General features: G+C 44.5%; 1 protein-coding gene across 1 annotated transcript in view; it reads right to left on the bottom strand.

The window, feature by feature from the left end:
- LOC143416076 (protein NLRC3-like) overlaps positions 1 to 16,627 on the bottom strand; it is a 37,290-nt gene extending 20,663 nt beyond the window's left edge. Inside the window, exons 1-4 of the mRNA XM_076881450.1 lie at positions 16,342 to 16,627; positions 14,390 to 16,190; positions 7,068 to 7,241; positions 906 to 1,085 (exon numbers count right to left, since the gene is read on the bottom strand). Coding sequence (XP_076737565.1) covers positions 906 to 1,085; positions 7,068 to 7,241; positions 14,390 to 16,190; positions 16,342 to 16,627 — 2,441 coding nt within the window. The remainder of the gene's footprint in view (positions 1 to 905; positions 1,086 to 7,067; positions 7,242 to 14,389; positions 16,191 to 16,341) is intronic.
- Positions 16,628 to 19,397: the final 2,770 nt, after the last annotated feature.

The following is a 19,397-nucleotide window of genomic DNA, read 5'->3' as shown; positions in this document are numbered from 1 at the left end:
GAGCACACACAGGACACTCTGATCGCTGAATGTGTGTGACGCAGTGAAAAAGAGGATTGTACTGGATATACTGTGACTGACAAACAGAGTTTAAAGAGAAAGGTGTTTGGATTAAAATGGATTATGCTAAAGTGAACGTGCTAATGAAATCTGAACTGACTGAAATATGAAGTGAAGATAATTCAGATGTAAAAGAGAGAGAAACTGATAATAAGGTGGGGCTGGAGATCAGTGAAGGGCATGTAAACACCTGATTGGTTCAGTAGATATCAGATCGACAGTTTCACAGTTTTCCCTGTGGATTATAACTTTAAGAAGATGTGACATTCATCAAGGAATCCTGCTCTCTGGATTATTTCCATGAACACTGAGCTGGATCACATCTACAGTGCTGGAAGTGCCCGTCTCACCACCAACCTCTCTGTGCACATTCACTTTTCAACCCTTTGTGAGACACTAAAGGTGTAAATCTGAGTATTTATCTATGTTAGTGCGAACACCTCTAATAGGTTGGTTTAGTCTTTCCAAGTCATATCTTCCCTTAGATCTGCGGTCCAGGCTCCTAAAATCATCCTAGTTTAACAAGCACTACAATCTAGAGGAGAACTGCACTAACAGGTGTGACTGATGAGATCTGACCTGCAAGGATACTCATGTTTATGTATATCAGGACAAGCAGGGAAGACCTGGACATCAACTCTGTCAGGCTGCCTGAGTCCTCTCACCCACATCAGCTCAGAACTCTGCATTATCTACTGAGTCAGACTCAGAGGATCAGGGATCAGAAGTTCTACAAAGAGTAGAACCAGACTTCCTGTATAGAGGTGTGTGGGCCTACTGATCCACAGTGTCAGCACAACTTTCACATCATATTCATCTCAGCACAACTAAAACATGTGACTGACCTCAGAGTTTCAAATCGACATCGTGGATTCTCCAGAAGAACACACAGCTGCTTCACTCCTGAATCCTGCAGGTTGTTGCAGTCTACACTCAGGTCCAGCACTCTGGGATACGAGGGGTTGGACTTCAGCGCTGCTGCCAGATAATCACAGCTGATCTCTGACAAATCACAGTCCTTCAATCTGAATAAAAAATGAAAGATGTAAGTTTATTAGACAAAGTGTGAGCTTGAAATCATTCAGTGTTTCATCATCTGTTCAGAGCTGAAGAAGGTTCAGAATGTAGAAGTTTAGAAAATGGAAACTCCAAACAGCTGAAGCCAACAGGAAGCAGCTTCAAACAAACAAGAGAAAAAAAATGAATTTTTCACATTGAAGTTGTACATTTATCATAAAGTTGTCAAGTTTTGCCGTGTGAAATAAAAAAAACTGAACAGGAATCCTCAGAGTTGAACCCTCTGCACAGAGGTTCAGGTTCCTCTTCAGGTCCCAAAGTGCAGAACAACAAGGTTTCAAACAGCTTCGTTCCAGCAGCATCAGCCACAGAAATGCAGAGATAATTCTTTGGATCTCTTGGTTGTGTTGTATGATGCTGTGTTTGCATATCTGGTGTCTGTGTTGCTTTGTGAGGACGGATCATTTACTGCAGCTCCAGATAAACAGAGCTGGACCTGAACCTGGTAGCTTCACTTAGAAGACACTTGTGACGGGAACGTCAGGTCAAAAAAGTGCCCCTCCGACAGCCAAACCCATCTGTTCTCTGATTGGATAGTTACATTTGTGATTGACATGACATTGACCAATCAGATGAAAGGAAGAAAAATAGGGTCAAAATTCGTACTTGTAACTTGCAGGGTTTTTTTTGGCTAAGTCCACACACACAAATCTTTTTCACGCACACACAAATTCTTTTTACACATACAAATCCTGATTTACAAGTACAAAATATTTATGACCACATTTTGAGCCCATACAAATGTTCTGCAGATGAGTCCACATGCTCACAACAAAGCTCAGTGTGGACGACGCTGTGCACGCTCCAATGCTGATTGGTTAGAAAGTGGGCGGGAACAGGGAAGAGAGCGACAGCAGTGTTCAGCACAAACACGAAGGATCAAAGAAGAAGAACATGACAAGCTCAGATGGAGGCTGCAGTGGACACTTTTCATTGTTTTAACATTTGCTTTCACTTCAGCTTCACCAACAACAGCACAAGCAGAGCAGCCCACTGACTGCGTGGCCGTGACGGCGCCCCCTGGTGACTGTAAACCACTACAACATGTAGACGGCCGTCTGCTGCTCATTTCTTTGCCACCATCACAGGAGCTCTTTATCCTGTTCTACACTCTCATTGGTTCTTTGTGTGCTTGTTTTTTTAGAACAGTAGTCATTGTGATTGTTCAAAGAAGACAGTCAGCTGTGACTAAATGTAGCTCCTACAGCAGTGATTGGAATAACTACTGAAGCTAATCCAGTATCAAAGCTCAGGAATCAGCAGCTCCCACCTCGTTTTCTTTGAACAACTATTTTTAGCTGCTGTGTTTTTGTGTTTCTGCGGACCTCAGACATCCTGCTGCTCTGGAGAACTGAAGCTCTAAAGGCTTCAGCCTTTATCTCCAAGAAACAAAGCTGATCATGGAGACCCAGCAGGTCAGCTGATCTGTGGACAGCACCAGCATCTTTAAGTAAGTCTGAGAGGTGAGCAGTCTTTGGAAGCCTTTACTGTCTGATAGTCTCAGAGCAGGATTTGGATCATTATTTGGCTTTTCTTCTATTATTATGTTTAGTTTCTGCTTCACAGATATTCTCTGAGATGTTCTCTGAAATGTTTCCCACTGTTGGACAAACTTTCACAGTTTCTTCATAAAGGAGATCTCCTGTGCAGTCCATCTGTGATAATATGTTAAACACTGAATTATGATTCATATCTGAATGTACTGACTAGGGATGGGTATCGAAAACCGGTTCTTGTTGAGAACCGGTTCCCACTGTTTCAATTCCTTGGAATCGTTTGCCATTTTTGCAAACGATTCCCTTATCGATTCCAGTCGCCCCGAATGACGTCACCACGTTGCGGAGCGTCATTTACCTGGCATGAAACACGGCGCCTAAGCGGCTCAAACGCTCAAAAGTTTGATTATACTTTATGAGAACCAATGACAACAGGGCAACTTGCAAAGTAGATATTTCATTTAAGGGAGGAAACACTACGAATATGCAAAAGCATTTGCTCACAAAACACGCGATGACACGCGTTTTTAATTCCGCTCCGGACTCGTGACTCTCAGCCCAGCAGCAGCGGTAACGTTTGCACGTCCTCTCCCATTAATGCGGCAGGTAAATAATCAACTAACAGTGCATATTATGTTAGCGTGATCTGCCTTATTACAAGACCTGCCATTACTGTGCATTTAGGTGACCATGATGAGAGAGACAGACAGAGTCTGGCTGGCGCTCGCTGGCAGTTCTCGCTGCAGTCTACCGGTAGCGTCTCCTTTCAGGCCAGGATAGACGAATGTCACCGAGCAGTGTCTAAGTTTGTGGTCAAAGGCTTGAACCCATTTGCCACAGTAGATGCCCCCGATTTTCAGTAAGTGAATGTGTTTAATTGTAGGCAGGGACATTACTGGATATTCTTGTGTAATTGCCACAGAACAATTTATGTTATACTTTGTTATTGCTACAGAAGAATATTTATTTTATTATTTTACATTTACAATTTTTTTTCCTGGGGACCCTGTGACACCCCATTGAAGAGCCGTAGGCTGGATCTCTTAAGATCTCACTGTTGGGTTTGTAAGGCCATGTTACTCCTAAATTTCTATCTTGTTCAAAGAGAAGATATAAAACAAAGTTCTAAGCTAATCGACCTTAGTGTTCTCCTTTTTAAAAAGAATCGATAAGAGAATCGATAAAGAATCGAATCGTTAAACAGAATCGAAAATGGAATCGGAATCGTTAAAATCTTATCAATACCCATCCCTAGTACTGACTGTTAATTATTGATGAGAACATAATCAGTAAATATAAATATGTTTGAGTTTGGCTTTGATGAATCAGAATAAAAGTAATAAAATAATGATTTTAGAGACAGGCCTAACTCAGGCCAGCTGACAGCCTGTGTACAAACAGACTTCAGCCATATGAGAGTGAGTGTGAGTGAATGAGAGCACACACAGGACACTCTGATCTCTGAATGTGTGTGACGCAGTGAAAAAGAGGATTGTACTGGATATACTGTGACTGACAAACAGAGTTTAAAGAGAAAGGTGTTTGGATTAAAATGGATTATGCTAAAGTGAACGTGCTAATGAAATCTGAACTGACTGAAATGTGAAGTGAAGATAATTCAGATGTAAAAGAGAGAGAAACTGATAATAAGGTGGGGCTGGAGATCAGTGAAGGGCATGTAAACACCTGATTGGTTGAGTAGATATCAGATCGACAGTTTCACAGTTTTCCCTGTGGATTATAACTTTAAGAAGATGTGACATTCATCAAGGAATCCTGCTCTCCGGATTATTTCCATGAACACTGAGCTGGAACACATCTACAGTGCTGGAAGTGCCCGTCTCACCACCAACCTCTCTGTGCACATTCACTTTTCAACCCTTTGTGAGACACTAAAGGTGTAAATCTGAGTATTTATCTATGTTAGTGCGAACACCTCTAATAGGTTGGTTTAGTCTTTCCAAGTCATATCTTCCCTTAGATCTGCGGTCCAGGCTCCTAAAATCATCCTAGTTTTACAAGCACTACAATCTAGAGGAGAGCTGCACTAACAGGTGTGACTGATGAGATCTGACCTGCAAGGATACTCATGTTTATGTATCAGGACAAGCAGGGAAGACCTGGACATCAACTCTGTCAGGCTGCCTGAGTCTTCTCACCCACAACAGCTCATCAACTCTAAACAGGAATGAGCAGCTCATTTCAAAATAAAAGGTTGGAATTGTAAAGAAAACAAACAGAGCTCATAAACTGAAACTGATTTCATTTTTTCAGCTGGAACATTTTAGTTGTTCCTTTTTCAATACATACATAATTATATTTACAGTAAGTCTTATCAATCCCCTTTTCCCTGCCAGTCACCGCCAATGTTCCCTCTAATGTTTCATGTGTCTGAGCGAACACACAAACTCCCTGAGCGTCCCTTGGACCACTGTGAGCAACAGCAGACGTGTGCACTGTGGTCACGCCAGCATCTTATCCATCCAAGTTACATGGTTTATTAAAGTAATCAAATTACAGCATTTACATTTATGTTAGACTACTTTTAATTAACTGCTTTAGCCCACTTACAATGAAAATTAAAAACAACCTTGTTCATGACCTTTAGCATGTTAACACTATTGGAAGTAAAAGTAACTTGAACTCCAATTTTGAAAACACAACTTTATTTTTTCTATTTTTATAAAGCTCTGACTTGTATTATGAGTCTGTGGTCTGGGAGAGAGTCTGTAACTCTGTCTGCAACATACAGGATATAATGACCAATGTTGGGCAATTAATTATATAGTTACTTCTTCAAAAAAGTAACTGAGTTTTGCAAACAACAAAGTTTGTTGCAATAAACACTGAATACTATCGTTGTTATAAACAACAATACTATTCAGGAAGAAAACCAAACATTGTAGATATTTTATAATAACTCTGGTTTTACGTGGCCGATCAACACAATTTAAAAACTGGTATAAAGTCCTCACTTTGTCCGTCAGTTGCTCCGTCTGTCCTGCTCACATCTCCAATGGTTGTACACGTTGTCATTAACGTGGCTTCACCTCATCATCAGCCACTTTGCTCGCTATAACACCGGTGTTGGCACATAAGGACGCTGTCATAGCCTGTCAGCGACGTTGATTAGCTGCGTATATATGAATGTGAATCGCGTGATTGGCTGGACTATGGGATAAGGTGGCATCGTTCTAATCCCATATGGGAGCAGCCAGTCACTGACTAAGACTGCAGAACAGAATTGTTGAAGATTTAATTTTAATTTCAATTGAGATTTGATTTTTTTTTGTTGTGTGCAACACAGATTTTCAGTGCGCAGAGACGTGCCAGCAGCTTATTGGGAACATTGGGCACCACCACAGTTCACTTCAACAAGACTTTACTTCAGATTTGTTTTCATGTTTTGATCCAGTGATGAGAGCCGTTTCCCCCATGTCCAGTCCTTGTACTAAGCTAGGCTAAACATGTCCAGGGCCTGTCTCTGTGCAGCTTTTAATCTGATGTTAATAAGGTAGAAATGGAGGAAGAAGAAAATGACTTCATCAATCAACATGCAGCTACCAACCCAAATGGTGAGGTGGTGGTTAGTTATTACTGTTGTTTCTGATCCCCTACATTATCCTACATTCAAATATATTCTCCAGCTACAATAGTGTTTGTGTTCCTAAAAGGATTTCATGAATGTGTTATTGTTCATGTCACATCTGTATGAAACAAAGAGGAAGTGAGGTTTATCCTTCATGATCACAAACTGTTCCATGTAAACCTGAGATCTGTGTGGAGCAGCTGACCTGTACGATGTGCTCAACACAAACATTATTTACCATCAGTTACTGTGTGACTGAACCACGTGGGTGTATGAAACATCGCTTTCAGTTTTGATAGCACATGGCAACATTCAGACGTGAATCTATACAGTAACACTTTGATTTGTTATAGTGAGGAGACTGTTGAAGGAACGATGAGGGGAAACTGTAACAGCAGCAACAGAAACCAGGAGACAAAGCTGAGGTCTGGGTTCCTCTATGCTACACACAGCCTCCTGCTCCTGGACTTTAGAAAACACATAAATGTCTGCAAGTACACTTACTTCAGAAACTCTATTAAACTCATTACAAGTTTACTTCAGCTTTAAATTACTCACAACATCAGCACACACGAGTAAACAAAGTAACTCACAGCTACTGTTCAAGTTTAGTCATCTTTAATACAAATATACCTCATTATTATGAATCTCACAGCTACCTGCTCATTGAACTGAACAATAATTCTGTTTGACCATTAAAACAAAATGTGACTGTAAAAAAATATTCAGACAGTAATTAAGAATCTCCTAAGCAATCCAAAGATAAAGAAAAGTTCACCTGCCAATTCTATAAAGCTTGGTTGTTTGTACAATAATATCATTTAATGATATGTTTGGATCCTGACCTGAGAGTTTCCAGTGTACAATGTGGACTCTGCAGTGCAGCAGACAGAAGCTTCACCCCTGAATCCTGCAGGTCATTGTTACTCAGGTCCAGCTCTTTCAGTCTAGAGGACTGGGAGTTGAGAACTGAGGACAGAGCATCACAGGTTCTCTCTGAGAGGTTACAGCCACTCAGTCTGGAAGAAAACAAACAAACAATTAAATCAGTCAAATGAAACATTTTTAATGCCAGCATGCAATACAATTATTGGTTAACTAAATTTTTTTTTCACATTCTGTCTCTCACAGTTGAAGTGTAGCCTAATAGCCTAAATAGCGACCTCCTCCTTCCATGCGGCTTCCTCACGGGCAGTGAGGTTAACTTGGAATCACCAGAGCAATCGCTTCCGCACAGACCAAGAACTTGGCAGCAGAACCCGGATTTAAATTCCTTCACAGAACCTCTGGTTGAGGATGAGGATACAGGAAGCTTGGTTTCATTATATGTTAATCCTCCAACGTTGCACTTCACTGTGGAAAAACAGAATCATTTTCCAGATTCATCTGACGGTGGGAGCCTAGGACCACTGATTTTGGATCCTTCAGTTGAAGTGGAAGTGCAAGGGGAACCAGCCTCTGTGTCCAGTGTTCTTCCTCCAGCAGGGGAGTCTGGTGGTGAGCAATCTGACTCTGATGTGGAAGACATCCTACTTGAACTTGGTGAAAGTCACCCTGAAAACAGAAATGGCCTACCTGAAAACTTACTTGGAAATGGAGACATACTTGTCGACATTCCTGTCGTTGCTGTTGAAGATTCTCCTGAAGAGTCTAGTGTTATTGAGCAGGACACTGACATAGGTGACAGGCTAAGACGTTCACAACGACAAAGAGCACCACCTGACCGACTTCACTATTTCACTCATGGCAATCCTCTGATTTCCGTTGTCCAAACGATGTTGCATAGTCTTTCCGATGCATTGGGCCATAATGCTAGCCGTCCTTCATCTGTTCACGTTGTCTAGCGTTTAACATGCGACGGGACGTGCATGGTTAAGGCGGGGAGGATGTAACCCACATAAAAATAAAAAGAACTGCGTCTATAACTAGATTGGAATCTTAAATTCCAACCGGAGCGTGTCCGTGAAGGCATCGTGACACGTCATGACGCACGCCACGCCACGAGTCTGCACATGCCTGTTGTGACCAATCACATTCGCGAGGCACCGATATATGCCTTCCGGGTTGTCGTCTCGAAAAGACGCGGGGGAGAGGCGTTAGCGGATGGAAGCAACAGGTACGTAGGGCGAGCGCTTTTCGCTGTTTACTATCTTGGCTTGTTTTTGAATTAATTGTGGATTGCGTTCAACAGTATTTTGATACCGCCGCGGGTAGATGCGTGGGGCTCGTATGTGACATCGCACGTAGTGAATGGTGAGTTGAGCCTGAATGTTTGTTTGTATTTGTAACCTGTATCAGTATGCCAGTGCTATTAGCTGATGGGATAGCTTTACATCTTCCAACAACTGCTCACACTGTCAAGGCAATACACCAGACAATTACATCCACGCTCTTTGGTTCTGTCCACCAGTGCAAAAGTTTTGGCGCGAGATATGTGAAGACTTATCAAAATGTCTGAAATGTAACATTCCAACTTCCCCCTTAGTGTGTTTGTTGGGCAGCTTAGATAATGTCACTTCAGAAAAGAATATAGCCCATATGATCTTCACTGCCCTATGCATAGCCAAGAAAACAGTCCTCATGAACTGGAAAAATAAAAATAATCTTAATTCTAACCAATATAGAAATTATCTATTAGATTACATTAGTCTTGACACAGCCTCTGCCACCACATCAGATCAATTGCTCTGGGCCCCTTTTATCAGCTCCATCACCTAGTGGGGGTGGGGGGTCATAGTTTGGTCCCGCCTTCACTGTTGTGATTGGTGAGGGGGTAGGGACAGGCTTAGGGCGTCGGGGGGTTCCCCGGAGGCATCTTCCTTGGGGGGCTCAACCCGGGGTAGCGGTCACGTCCGGTTGAGGGCTCTGTTGGCTCTCAGGTGACTGTTTCCTCGCGGCTGCGTGCAGCGGGGCTAGGGGAGGGTCTGTGCTGACGGACGTGGGTTACTGACCTGGCAACCTGGCTGCCCCTGGGTGGGTCCGGGATGGGCGTGAGGTTCTGGGGGTGCTCCGTCTCTGGGCGGGGGCCCGGGCCGGGCCTCGGGGGCTCGGGTCCTGGTTGGTGTGTTGCCGGGGTTGTGGGCGGGTGGGTGCATGGGGGCCCGGCCCTGGAGCAGGGTGCCGCCGGTGCATCGAGCCGCCTGGGGGGCTCTTCAACTGGTGGGGGGGATGGTCACATCTGGCAGGAGCTTTCTTCTCTCAGGAACTCTCTGCAGGAGGGGGAGATACAGGAGAGGTGGAGGAAGATCTCAGCCTGGGCGTTTACCGTCTTATGTAGTCTGGAAGATGTGTGGTTGGTGGGGTGGGTGCAGTTTTCTCTGTGGTGGGGTTGGGTGGACTGTCCAGGGCTCTGTGGAGCCGGGGGGCGCTACTGCACTGGGCCCCGGTCTGATGGGCCTGGGCCCCCCTTCCCTGGCGGGTCGCGGAGGGTGGGAGTGCCTACTGGGGTCAGCGGGGGAGCTGGCCCCAGGGAGGGGTTACCTGCCCCTCCCTTCCTTCCCTCCCCATCTCCAGCTGCCTCCCTCTTCCCGCTCCTCCACAACCACCCACACATGCAGGGCCTTGGAGTGGGGGTATGTCACCAGGGTGCAGAGGAGGCTACCCCCCCCCCTGTCCCCTTCTGGCTGCCTCTGCCTCAATTTTATCCCACAACTTAGACATTCACATTATTCACACTCTCATTACACATACATATAGGATCTTGGGGGTGGGCACAATCACGGAGTCCAAATCACCATCAGGGTGTATACCTCACCCCTGACGTCGTTGCCCACCTCTCAATTTTAAATACACTTAGTCATTGAGGGCTAGCAGGAGGGACCATGCGCTTACCTGCTGCTCCTTGGCAGGTAGCTCCATGCCCTCCTGGGTTTTAATTGCACCTTAGAACACATATGCATCAACACTACAATGAGCGGGTGGAGGGAGGTTTGGAGTCTTCTCCCACCCCCATTCTCTGCGGCCTGCTGGAGCGGGGGGGCTAGTAGGAGGAGTTGGCCGTCCGACTGCGGTCTGGGGTGTGGGGCCTCCCTGCTGCTGCGGAGTCGGGGTGGTCTGCCTCTCCCCACCGCAGGGAAAAGGGTAACACCACCTGGGTCTGGGTGCAATTCCCCCCTCCAGGGGCAAGGGTACCTAGACCCGGTTTGTAGAGTACGCTTGGGGAGTGTGATTGTGTGTACAGCGTCTCTTTATGTCTGTCTCCACGTTGGTTGAGTGTGGAGTGAGTGCATATGAGAGCATGAGGGTGGGAATGGATGTTTGTGTCTGTGTGTGCCTGTATGTCTGTGTCTATATGTCAGGTTGGGTATCAGACGCCACCTCTCTGGGGACACCTCAGGCCCTCCAAGGTTTGGAGGCCTATCTCCACCCACCACCACTTCCCCTGCCGGTGGCGGACTCCCTCAGGTGTCGGTGTGTTGGTGGTTCTTTGTGTCTGGGGGTGGGCGTCCGGGTACACACCGGCTCACTCCTTGGCGGCCGCTTGTCGGGGCCTGGGGCCTGGGGCTCGCTCGGGCCCCTTTGGAGGTGGGGTGCCCCCGGCCTCTCGGCCTAGGGCTCGGTCACTCAGGCGCAGCTGGGGGCCGGCGGAGCTCACGGGCGCGTCACTGCAACCCCCCCTGGCTTCTGCTCCGCGGCTGCTGAGTGAGCCCTCATCTGGGACTCTCCTCAGCTCTTACTGGAACAGTGGCGCGGCTGCCCCTCTGTTGGTCTTCCATGGTCTCTTGTGTTCTGGGGTCCTCTGGATGTCTGGAGTTTTGATCTCCTCCATACCCGCTTCACACCCTGGAGGACGGGGCTGTGGCCCCCCCACACTCCCTAGCAGATCATTACATGGAGAAACCTTTGGAATGCAAGCATGCTGATCCACACAGGTATGCACACATGGGTATTCACAGACGCGGACTAAAGCTTTCTTGGCTGCTGCCTCAAAGCACACTGTGCGCTGTCTATCTTGCGTGCTGCACAATATCGTTTATTACTTAGTAAATACTGATATCTATGACTAGCTAGTTTATTGTGATGGTGCTTTGTTTTCTCTATTATTATGTTGCTCTTTGTTGTTTGCTGTCTCCTCTGTTTGTTTGTTTGTTTGTTTTTTCTCCATACAGGTGACCCAGGAGTTTTTTTTTTTTTTTTGTCTCTCTTCCCCCCCCTTCTCACCGTCTCTTCTCCCCTTGGGTTTTCTTTCTTTCTCTCCCCCTCTCTCTCTCATTCATTCCCCCTGTCCTATTTATTAAAAAAAAAAAAAAAAAAAAAAAAAAAAAAAAATGACAAAGGATGAACTGAAGCTCTGCCATCACGTAATGTCGCATACTGCTGTTTCTGATGTCATTTAAAAAAAAAAAAAAAAAAAAAAAAAAAAAAAAGAATTAATTGTGGATTGCGTTCAACAGTATTTTGATACCGCCGCGGGTAGATGCGTGGGGCTCGTATGTGACATCGCACGTAGTGAATGGTGAGTTGAGCCTGAATGTTTGTTTGTATTTGTAACCTGTATCAGTATGCCAGTGCTATTAGCTGATGGGATAGCTGAGGCTGAGGCTTACTGCATTACTACTACTCTCACTTTACGTGGCTGTAGTTTTGTTATTTGAGATTGTCATTTATTTTAAATCATTATAATGGTTGGATATGTACAGTGGGGCAAAAAAGTATTTAGTCAGCCACCGATTGTGCAAGTTCCCCCACTTAAAATGATGACAGAGGTCAGTAATTTGCACCAGAGGTACACTTCAACTGTGAGAGACAGAATGTGAAAAAAAAATCCATGAATCCACATGGTAGGATTTGTAAAGAATTTATTCGTAAATCAGGGTGGAAAATAAGTATTTGGTCAATAACAAAAATACAACTCAATACTTTGTAACATAACCTTTGTTGGCAATAACAGAGGTCAAACGTTTACTATAGGTCTTTACCAGGTTTGCACACACAGTAGCTGGTATTTTGGCCCATTCCTCCATGCAGATCTTCTCGAGAGCAGTGATGTTTTGGGGCTGTCGCCGAGCAACACGGACTTTCAACTCCCGCCACAGATTTTCTATGGGGTTGAGGTCTGGAGACTGGCTAGGCCACTCCAGGACTTTCAATTGCTTCTTACGGAGCCACTCCTTTGTTGCCCGGGCGGTGTGTTTTGGATCATTGTCATGTTGGAAAACCCAGCCTCGTTTCATCTTGTAAGTTCTCACTAATGGAAGGAGGTTTTGGCTCAAAATCTCACGATACATGGCCCCATTCATTCTGTCCTTAACACGGATCAGTCGTCCTGTCCCCTTGGCAGAAAAACAGCCCCATAGCATGATGTTTCCACCCCCATGCTTCACAGTAGGTATGGTGTTCTTGGGATGCAACTCAGTATTCTTCTTCCTCCAAACACGACGAGTTGAGTTTATACCAAAAAGTTCTACTTTGGTTTCATCTGACCACATGACATTCTCCCAATCCTCTGCTGTATCATCCATGTGCTCTCTGGCAAACTTCAGACGGGCCTGGACATGCACTGGCTTCAGCAGCGGAACACGTCTGGCACTGCGGGATTTGATTCCCTGCCGTTGTAGTGTGTTACTGATGGTGACCTTTGTTACTTTGGTCCCAGCTCTCTGCAGGTCATTCACCAGGTCCCCCCGTGTGGTTCTGGGATCTTTGCTCACCGTTCTCATGATCATTTTGACCCCACGGGATGAGATCTTACGTGGAGCCCCAGATCGAGGGAGATTATCAGTGGTCTTGTATGTCTTCCATTTTCTGATGATTGCTCCCACAGTTGATTTTTTCACACCAAGCTGCTTGCCTATTGTAGATTCACTCTTCCCAGTCTGGTGCAGGTCTACAATACTTTTCCTGGTGTCCTTCGAAAGCTCTTTGGTCTTGGCCATGGCGGAGTTTGGAGTCTGACTGTTTGAGGCTGTGGACAGGTGTCTTTTATACAGATGATGAGTTCAAACAGGTGCCATTCATACAGGTAACGAGTGGGGGACAGAAAAGCTTCTTACAGAAGACGTTACAGGTCTGTGAGAGCCAGAGATTTTCCTTGTTTGAGATGACCAAATACTTATTTTCCACCCTAATTTACGAATAAATTCTTTACAAATCCTACCATGTGAATTCATGGATTTTTTTTTCACATTCTGTCTCTCACAGTTGAAGTGTACCTCTGGTGCAAATTACTGACCTCTGTCATCATTTTAAGTGGGGGAACTTGCACAATCGGTGGCTGACTAAATACTTTTTTGCCCCACTGTATTTGTTGTATTTTCTCATGGATTTTATTGTGTACACTGGAACTAAAGTTAGCTTGGGAAATTTAGATGAATTTTGCTAATAGTGGTTCTGTGATTATAGTGCAGGCTAGTGGTGCTCTGGAGAGACCACAGCAACACCACTACTTTGGATGGCGAGCTAGGCCCAACGAGCCAGAACCCCAGCTACAACTTCCTGCTGTCTGGTAGGAGGCTGCTGCGGCCTACACTCTCCCCTCTTGGTTTTCAGTCCCCCAAATCTCACTTCTGAGATTTCAGTTTTGGAATCTTAGTGCTGATCATCATACTTCCAATTTCAACCTGTCTAGACTGTCATACGCGTTGGACTTATATCACTCATGAAATAAACTTTATGGACATTGTTTGCCAGAGGTTGGACGAGGTTGCTGCACTGCCGTGCAGCGGATATTTTACAAGCTTGAATTGTTTTATCTTTTCTTGTCTGCAGATTTTGTAAATATTGGTGTTTGGTAATTGCACTTTATGTTCACTATAAATAACAATTGTAATCACAATATCTGTGGTTGTACGTTTATTGTACTTCACTCACCTCCTAGAGCCGAATCTGATATCTTCTGAATTAGCCCAACTACTCATAACCAACTTAAATTATTTTAGCTTATGTACTTGCTACACATGCATGTGAATATAAAGTATCACAACATCAGGCACATGCAGCCTAAGTGTTTAAACAAAGACTGATAACATAACAGCAGCAGTGATGATCAGAGTTTATGGTGAATCCAGCGTCTCGAGTTCACCGAGTTCTGGAGGCATCAAAGAGGTTACAGTTGTATTGGAGAAATCCCAAAACTTTACAAATTCATACAAAGACAGAAAGCCTGGTGAAATAAATTACTGACACAGTTGGATGTTAAAAGTAAAGACATGAGTACAAATGTACTCACAGAGCTTTGTTGGAGGCTTTGACCACTGGCAGCAGCCTCAGAAGAGCCTCCTCTGAAGCAGAGTATTTCTTCAGGTCAAACACATCCAGATCTTTTTCTGATGACAGTAAGATGAAGACCAGAGCTGACCACTGAGCAGGAGACAGTTTATCTGTGGAGAGACTTCCTGATCTCAGGGACTGTTGGATCTCCTCCACTAGAGAACGATCATTCAGTTCATTCAGACAGTGGATCAGATTGATGCTTTTCTCTGCAGACAGATTCTTACTGAGGTTCTTCTTGATATACTGGACTGTTTCCTGATTGGTCTGCCAGTTACTTCCTGTCTGTGTCAGCAGACCTCGTAGGAGAGTCTGATTGGTCTGCAGTGAAAGACCCAGGAGGAAGCGGAGGAACAAGTCCAGGTGTCCATTTGGACTCTGTAAGGCCTTGTTCACAGCACTCTGGTGGAGAGATTGTAGGTTTGGTTTGTTAAATAATTTAGATTTCTTGGAGGTTGTTTGTTGTTGTTCCAGCAGATTGAGTCCAGAGTTGATGAAGGTCAGATGGACATGAAGAGCAGCCAGAAACTCCTGAACACTCAGATGGATGAAGCAGAACACCTTGTCCTGGTACAGTCCTCTCTCCTCTTTAAAGATCTGTGTGAACACTCCTGAGTACACTGAGGCTGCTCTGATATCGATGCCACACTCTGTCAGGTCTGATTCATAGAAGATCAGGTTTCCTTTCTGCAGCTGATCAAAAGCCAGTTTTCCCAGAGACTTAATCATCTTCCTGTTCTTTTTATTCCAGTGTGGATCTGTCTCAGTTCCTCCATCATACTTGACCTTCTTCACTTTGGCCTGAACCACCAGGAAGTGGATGTACATCTCAGTCAGGGTCTTGGGCAGCTGTCCTCCCTCTCTGGTTTCCAGCACATCCTCCAGAACTGTAGCAGTGATCCAGCAGAAGACTGGGATGTGACACATGATGTGGAGGCTTCGTGATGTCTTGATGTGGGAGATGATCCTGCTGGCCTGCTCCTCATTTCTGAATCTCTTCCTGAAGTACTCCTCCTTCTGTGGGTCAGTGAACCCTCTGACCTCTGTCACCATGCCGACACAGTCAGGAGGGATCTGATTGGCTGCTGCAGGTCGTGTGGTTATCCAGAGGTGAGCAGAGGGAAGCAGTTTCCCCTTGATGAGGTTTATCAGCAGCACATCCACTGAGGTGGACTTTCTAGGGTCAGTTAGGATTGTAGTTTTGTGGAAGTCCAGAGGAAGTCGACACTCATCCAGACCATCAAAGATGAACACAACCTGGAAGTCTTCAAAGCTGCAGATTTCTGCTTCTTTGGTTTCAGTAAAGAAGTGATGAACAAGTCCCACCAAGCTCAACTTTTCCTCTTTCAGCACATTCAGCTCTCTGAAAGTGAATGGAAATATGAACTGGATGTCCTGGTTGGCTTTGTCTTCAGCCCAGTCCAGGCTGTATTTCTGTGTTAAGACTGTTTTCCCAATGCCAGCCACTCCCTTTGTCAGCACTGTTCTGATTGGTTCATCTCTTCCAGGTGAGGCTTTAAAGATGTCTTCTTGTCTGATGGTTGTTTCTGGTCTGTCTGGTTTCCTGGATGCTGTTTCAATCTGTCTGACCTCATGTTCATCATTGACCTCTGCAGTCCCTCCCTCTGTGATGTAGAGCTCTGTGTAGATCTGATTCAGGAGGGTTGGGTTTCCTGCTTTAGCGATGCCCTCAAACACACACTGGAACTTCTTCTTCAGCTTAGACTTAAGTTTACGATGACAAACAGCAGCTGGAAGTTCTGAATAATAATAATAAAAATACAACTTTAACAATCATATTTTACAAAATGCTGATGACAATTTCTGACCCACTGAGAAATGACTGAACACACTGGTGTCACAAATCTCTCATTTATCCAGCAGCTTAAATCTTTAGATAAATCCTCTTACGTCTCTGCAGACGGTCAGCCAGCTCCTCCTGCTTCATTCTCCTCAGGAAGTCCACTGTGATCTTCACAAATGCCTCTCTGCTGTTTCTCCTCTGCTCATCATCCTCCCTCTGAAACTTCAAGCACTGGGGCTTATTTGGATTCAGAGCCTTCTGGATCTTCTTCAGCTCGTTCTTCACAAAAGTGATGATGTTGTCCTCCAGCAGCTGGAACAGAATATTTATGAATGACCCACCACTCTGAACTTTAGTCCACACAACATCCACTTCTTTACCATCAAGGGGCATATCATCCACGAACTCTTTACCAATTATAAGTTTGGCTTTATCTGATTAACTGAGACTTTGTCCACAACTCCATGATCCCAAAGCGTTGATTCTGTTCATATGAATGCAGCGATTTCAGTGGGAGAAACATTTCACTGGTGTTCAGAGCTGAACTACCAACAGGTTGATGATCAAAGCCAGAAACTTGGAGATGTTTCAGGTGACTGAGTTGATCGTACAGACAACTGGTCTTAAAGGTTCACTCTGTTTACACATACAGATCAGTATTTAAGGTTTGACTCTCATCATCCACTGGAGCACAAACTGGGCGTCATCAGGACGCTACAACACAGAACAAACACCATCCCCACAGACACAGCAGCCAGCGAAGCAGAAGAACTTCACATCAAGAAGGTCCTGAGTAAATGTGAACGCTGGTTTGAGGGCGGAGTCAAGGAGGCCATTTATGTGAAAAGACCATCTCTGAATGGAGGAGGGGCCTAAGGGTACATTTGTCACCATCTTACATGCTGTGATTGCAGCCATTCCCCAGCTCTCTGTGAACTGGACTCATGACCATTGATCAACAACCATTGATCAATGGTCCTGACAATATGCGTACCAATGATCAATGAACTGACCTCCCAGCACATTGTTCCTTCAGTGGGCTGGTTTCAGTCATACAAATGTCCTGTTTATGAGATTGAAACCTGCAGTCAGCTGAGACTGAAGAAGTCACCTGATGATGATGAAACGTTTCTCCCACTGAAAACATCCAGATGAACAGAATCAAGCTTTTGGGATTTACGTACCTGGATGATTGAGCATCAAGACACAACTCTGTGACTTTTCTCAGATGAATAAATCAGTTATTTTATCTACTGTGTGTCAACTGGCTGAGCCTCCAACTGTCTACTGTCTCCCTAAACTCAACAATGACTTAGTGATCTATCCATTCTCTGACCAAACACATCCTGCTGCAGGAGGTTAACATAGCAGCCAATGATGATCCCACTCACTGTGAACAACACATTTGGACCTGATTTGCTGCTCTGGTTTACACGTGAACTTCCACTGCTGCTGACACCAACTTGAGAGGCTCTACAGAAAAACTGGACTTGTCCATAAAAATCATAAACTACATTACAAGGACAGCATTGCTCAATCAACTCTAATTACTACTGACATGTTATCTCTTCTAACTAAGGTACAGACACTCAAACTTGCTGCTTTCAGTGAGAAGTCAAATGTCTGAATATGAGCTGGAAGCTGCTGAGAGTCCTCCTCCTTCCCGTGGGGTTTACTTTCTCTACTACTTTCACTATAAACACGCCCCTTTCATGCACCTGCAGAGGGCCACCAGCAGATGGAGCTGTCTTAAACAAATCCACTTGGATAGTTAGCTGTAGATGACTTTATCAGTATGACTGTAGGACTTTGAGTTATTCTTTAGATTTATTTAAACTCTTATATTGTGCACAAGTGTTGAGCGACCCATAATTTCTCTGTACTTTTCATAAGAGCAGCCAGACTTTCAGCTGGTTTTTCTTTGCTCTGCAGGTTTTATGAAGGTGTGTCAAAGTTGTTCTTTGGACATTGGCTGCTTATTAAATCATTTTCAGTCCTCGTACAGGAACATTCTTCAAGCTAAATCCAAGTGTGTTAGACCAGAGTTAACCTGATAGATATGTGTGGGTGTGTAACTCTTAGGAGCTGATTGGCTGCTTTTTATGGGGGCTGGGTCTTTGGAAAGTGTTTTAGTAACACACCCTGAACTGCACACTTTAACAAACAACATGAGATTTTAACAGTAACGTAAAAATCCTGTGATTCACTGTTATTAAGCACAAACACATCTGTGGCCCTGTTTCCATTAGTAGCTGCTCAGATCGACTCACCACAGGTCGCCACGACTGGACTGGATCCACTGGTTTCCATTACAGTTGAGGACCACCTAATGTGGTCGTCTCAATACAGCCGAGTGTCGACTAACATCATTAGTAAGTGCTAATGCTGCTAATTTCCATCATATTTGTCATTTATTGCTCAAAGTTATTGAAGAAACAGTTATTCAGCTTCATCCCCACTGATCTCGACTACAAACTGTTTCACTTTGGTTTCTGTTTAAAGCCTCGATGTTTAAAACGTTTCCCTGTGATCACATTTGCACCGTCTGATTTCAAAGTTTGTTTCTTTTGGTCATTTAGTCCACAGAGTCCTTGGTGTTCTGAAAGGGACCTATAAATAAATGCATTATTATTAATATTAAAGTAGTTGTTGTACATGTACAGACCATAAATATGGAGTCCAGCTGTGTTTGATGCTGCTGGGCAGACTGACCACTGGGAACCTCTGAGCTCTGCTGCTCCACTCTGTGGAGGAACCATGAAGGATTAGATCAACACAGGATAAAGATCCAGGAGTTTCTGCTCAAATAACTTCATCTGAATCAAGTCTGTCAAGTTTTAAACTCTCAGATTGTGAACATATCAGTAATTTTCAGTCTGTTTTCATGGACGTCCTTTCAGTGGTGATGTCAGGGATGATTTTGAAGAAGCTCATCAAACTGAACCATCAGCAGATCACTGCTCCAAAACCAGAACATGATCCGAGTCTCCCTCCACCACCAGAACACCAGCTTTACTAACGTGGTAGATCAGTGTAGTACAGATCAATAACTGATGAGTCATTTGATCAAAATCACTGAGTGCTTCACGTCTGACCCTCTGATGCTTCTGTAGACATTTTGCATATTTAATGAATGTCTGACAGTTTTACATTCATTCTATGA

This window comes from Maylandia zebra, unplaced genomic scaffold (genome assembly GCF_041146795.1).
Source record: "Maylandia zebra isolate NMK-2024a unplaced genomic scaffold, Mzebra_GT3a scaffold11, whole genome shotgun sequence".
In the NCBI taxonomy this organism is placed as follows: domain Eukaryota; kingdom Metazoa; phylum Chordata; class Actinopteri; order Cichliformes; family Cichlidae; genus Maylandia; species Maylandia zebra.
Note: the sequence above shows the minus strand (reverse complement) of the source record. Positions and strands in the feature narration are given on the sequence as shown.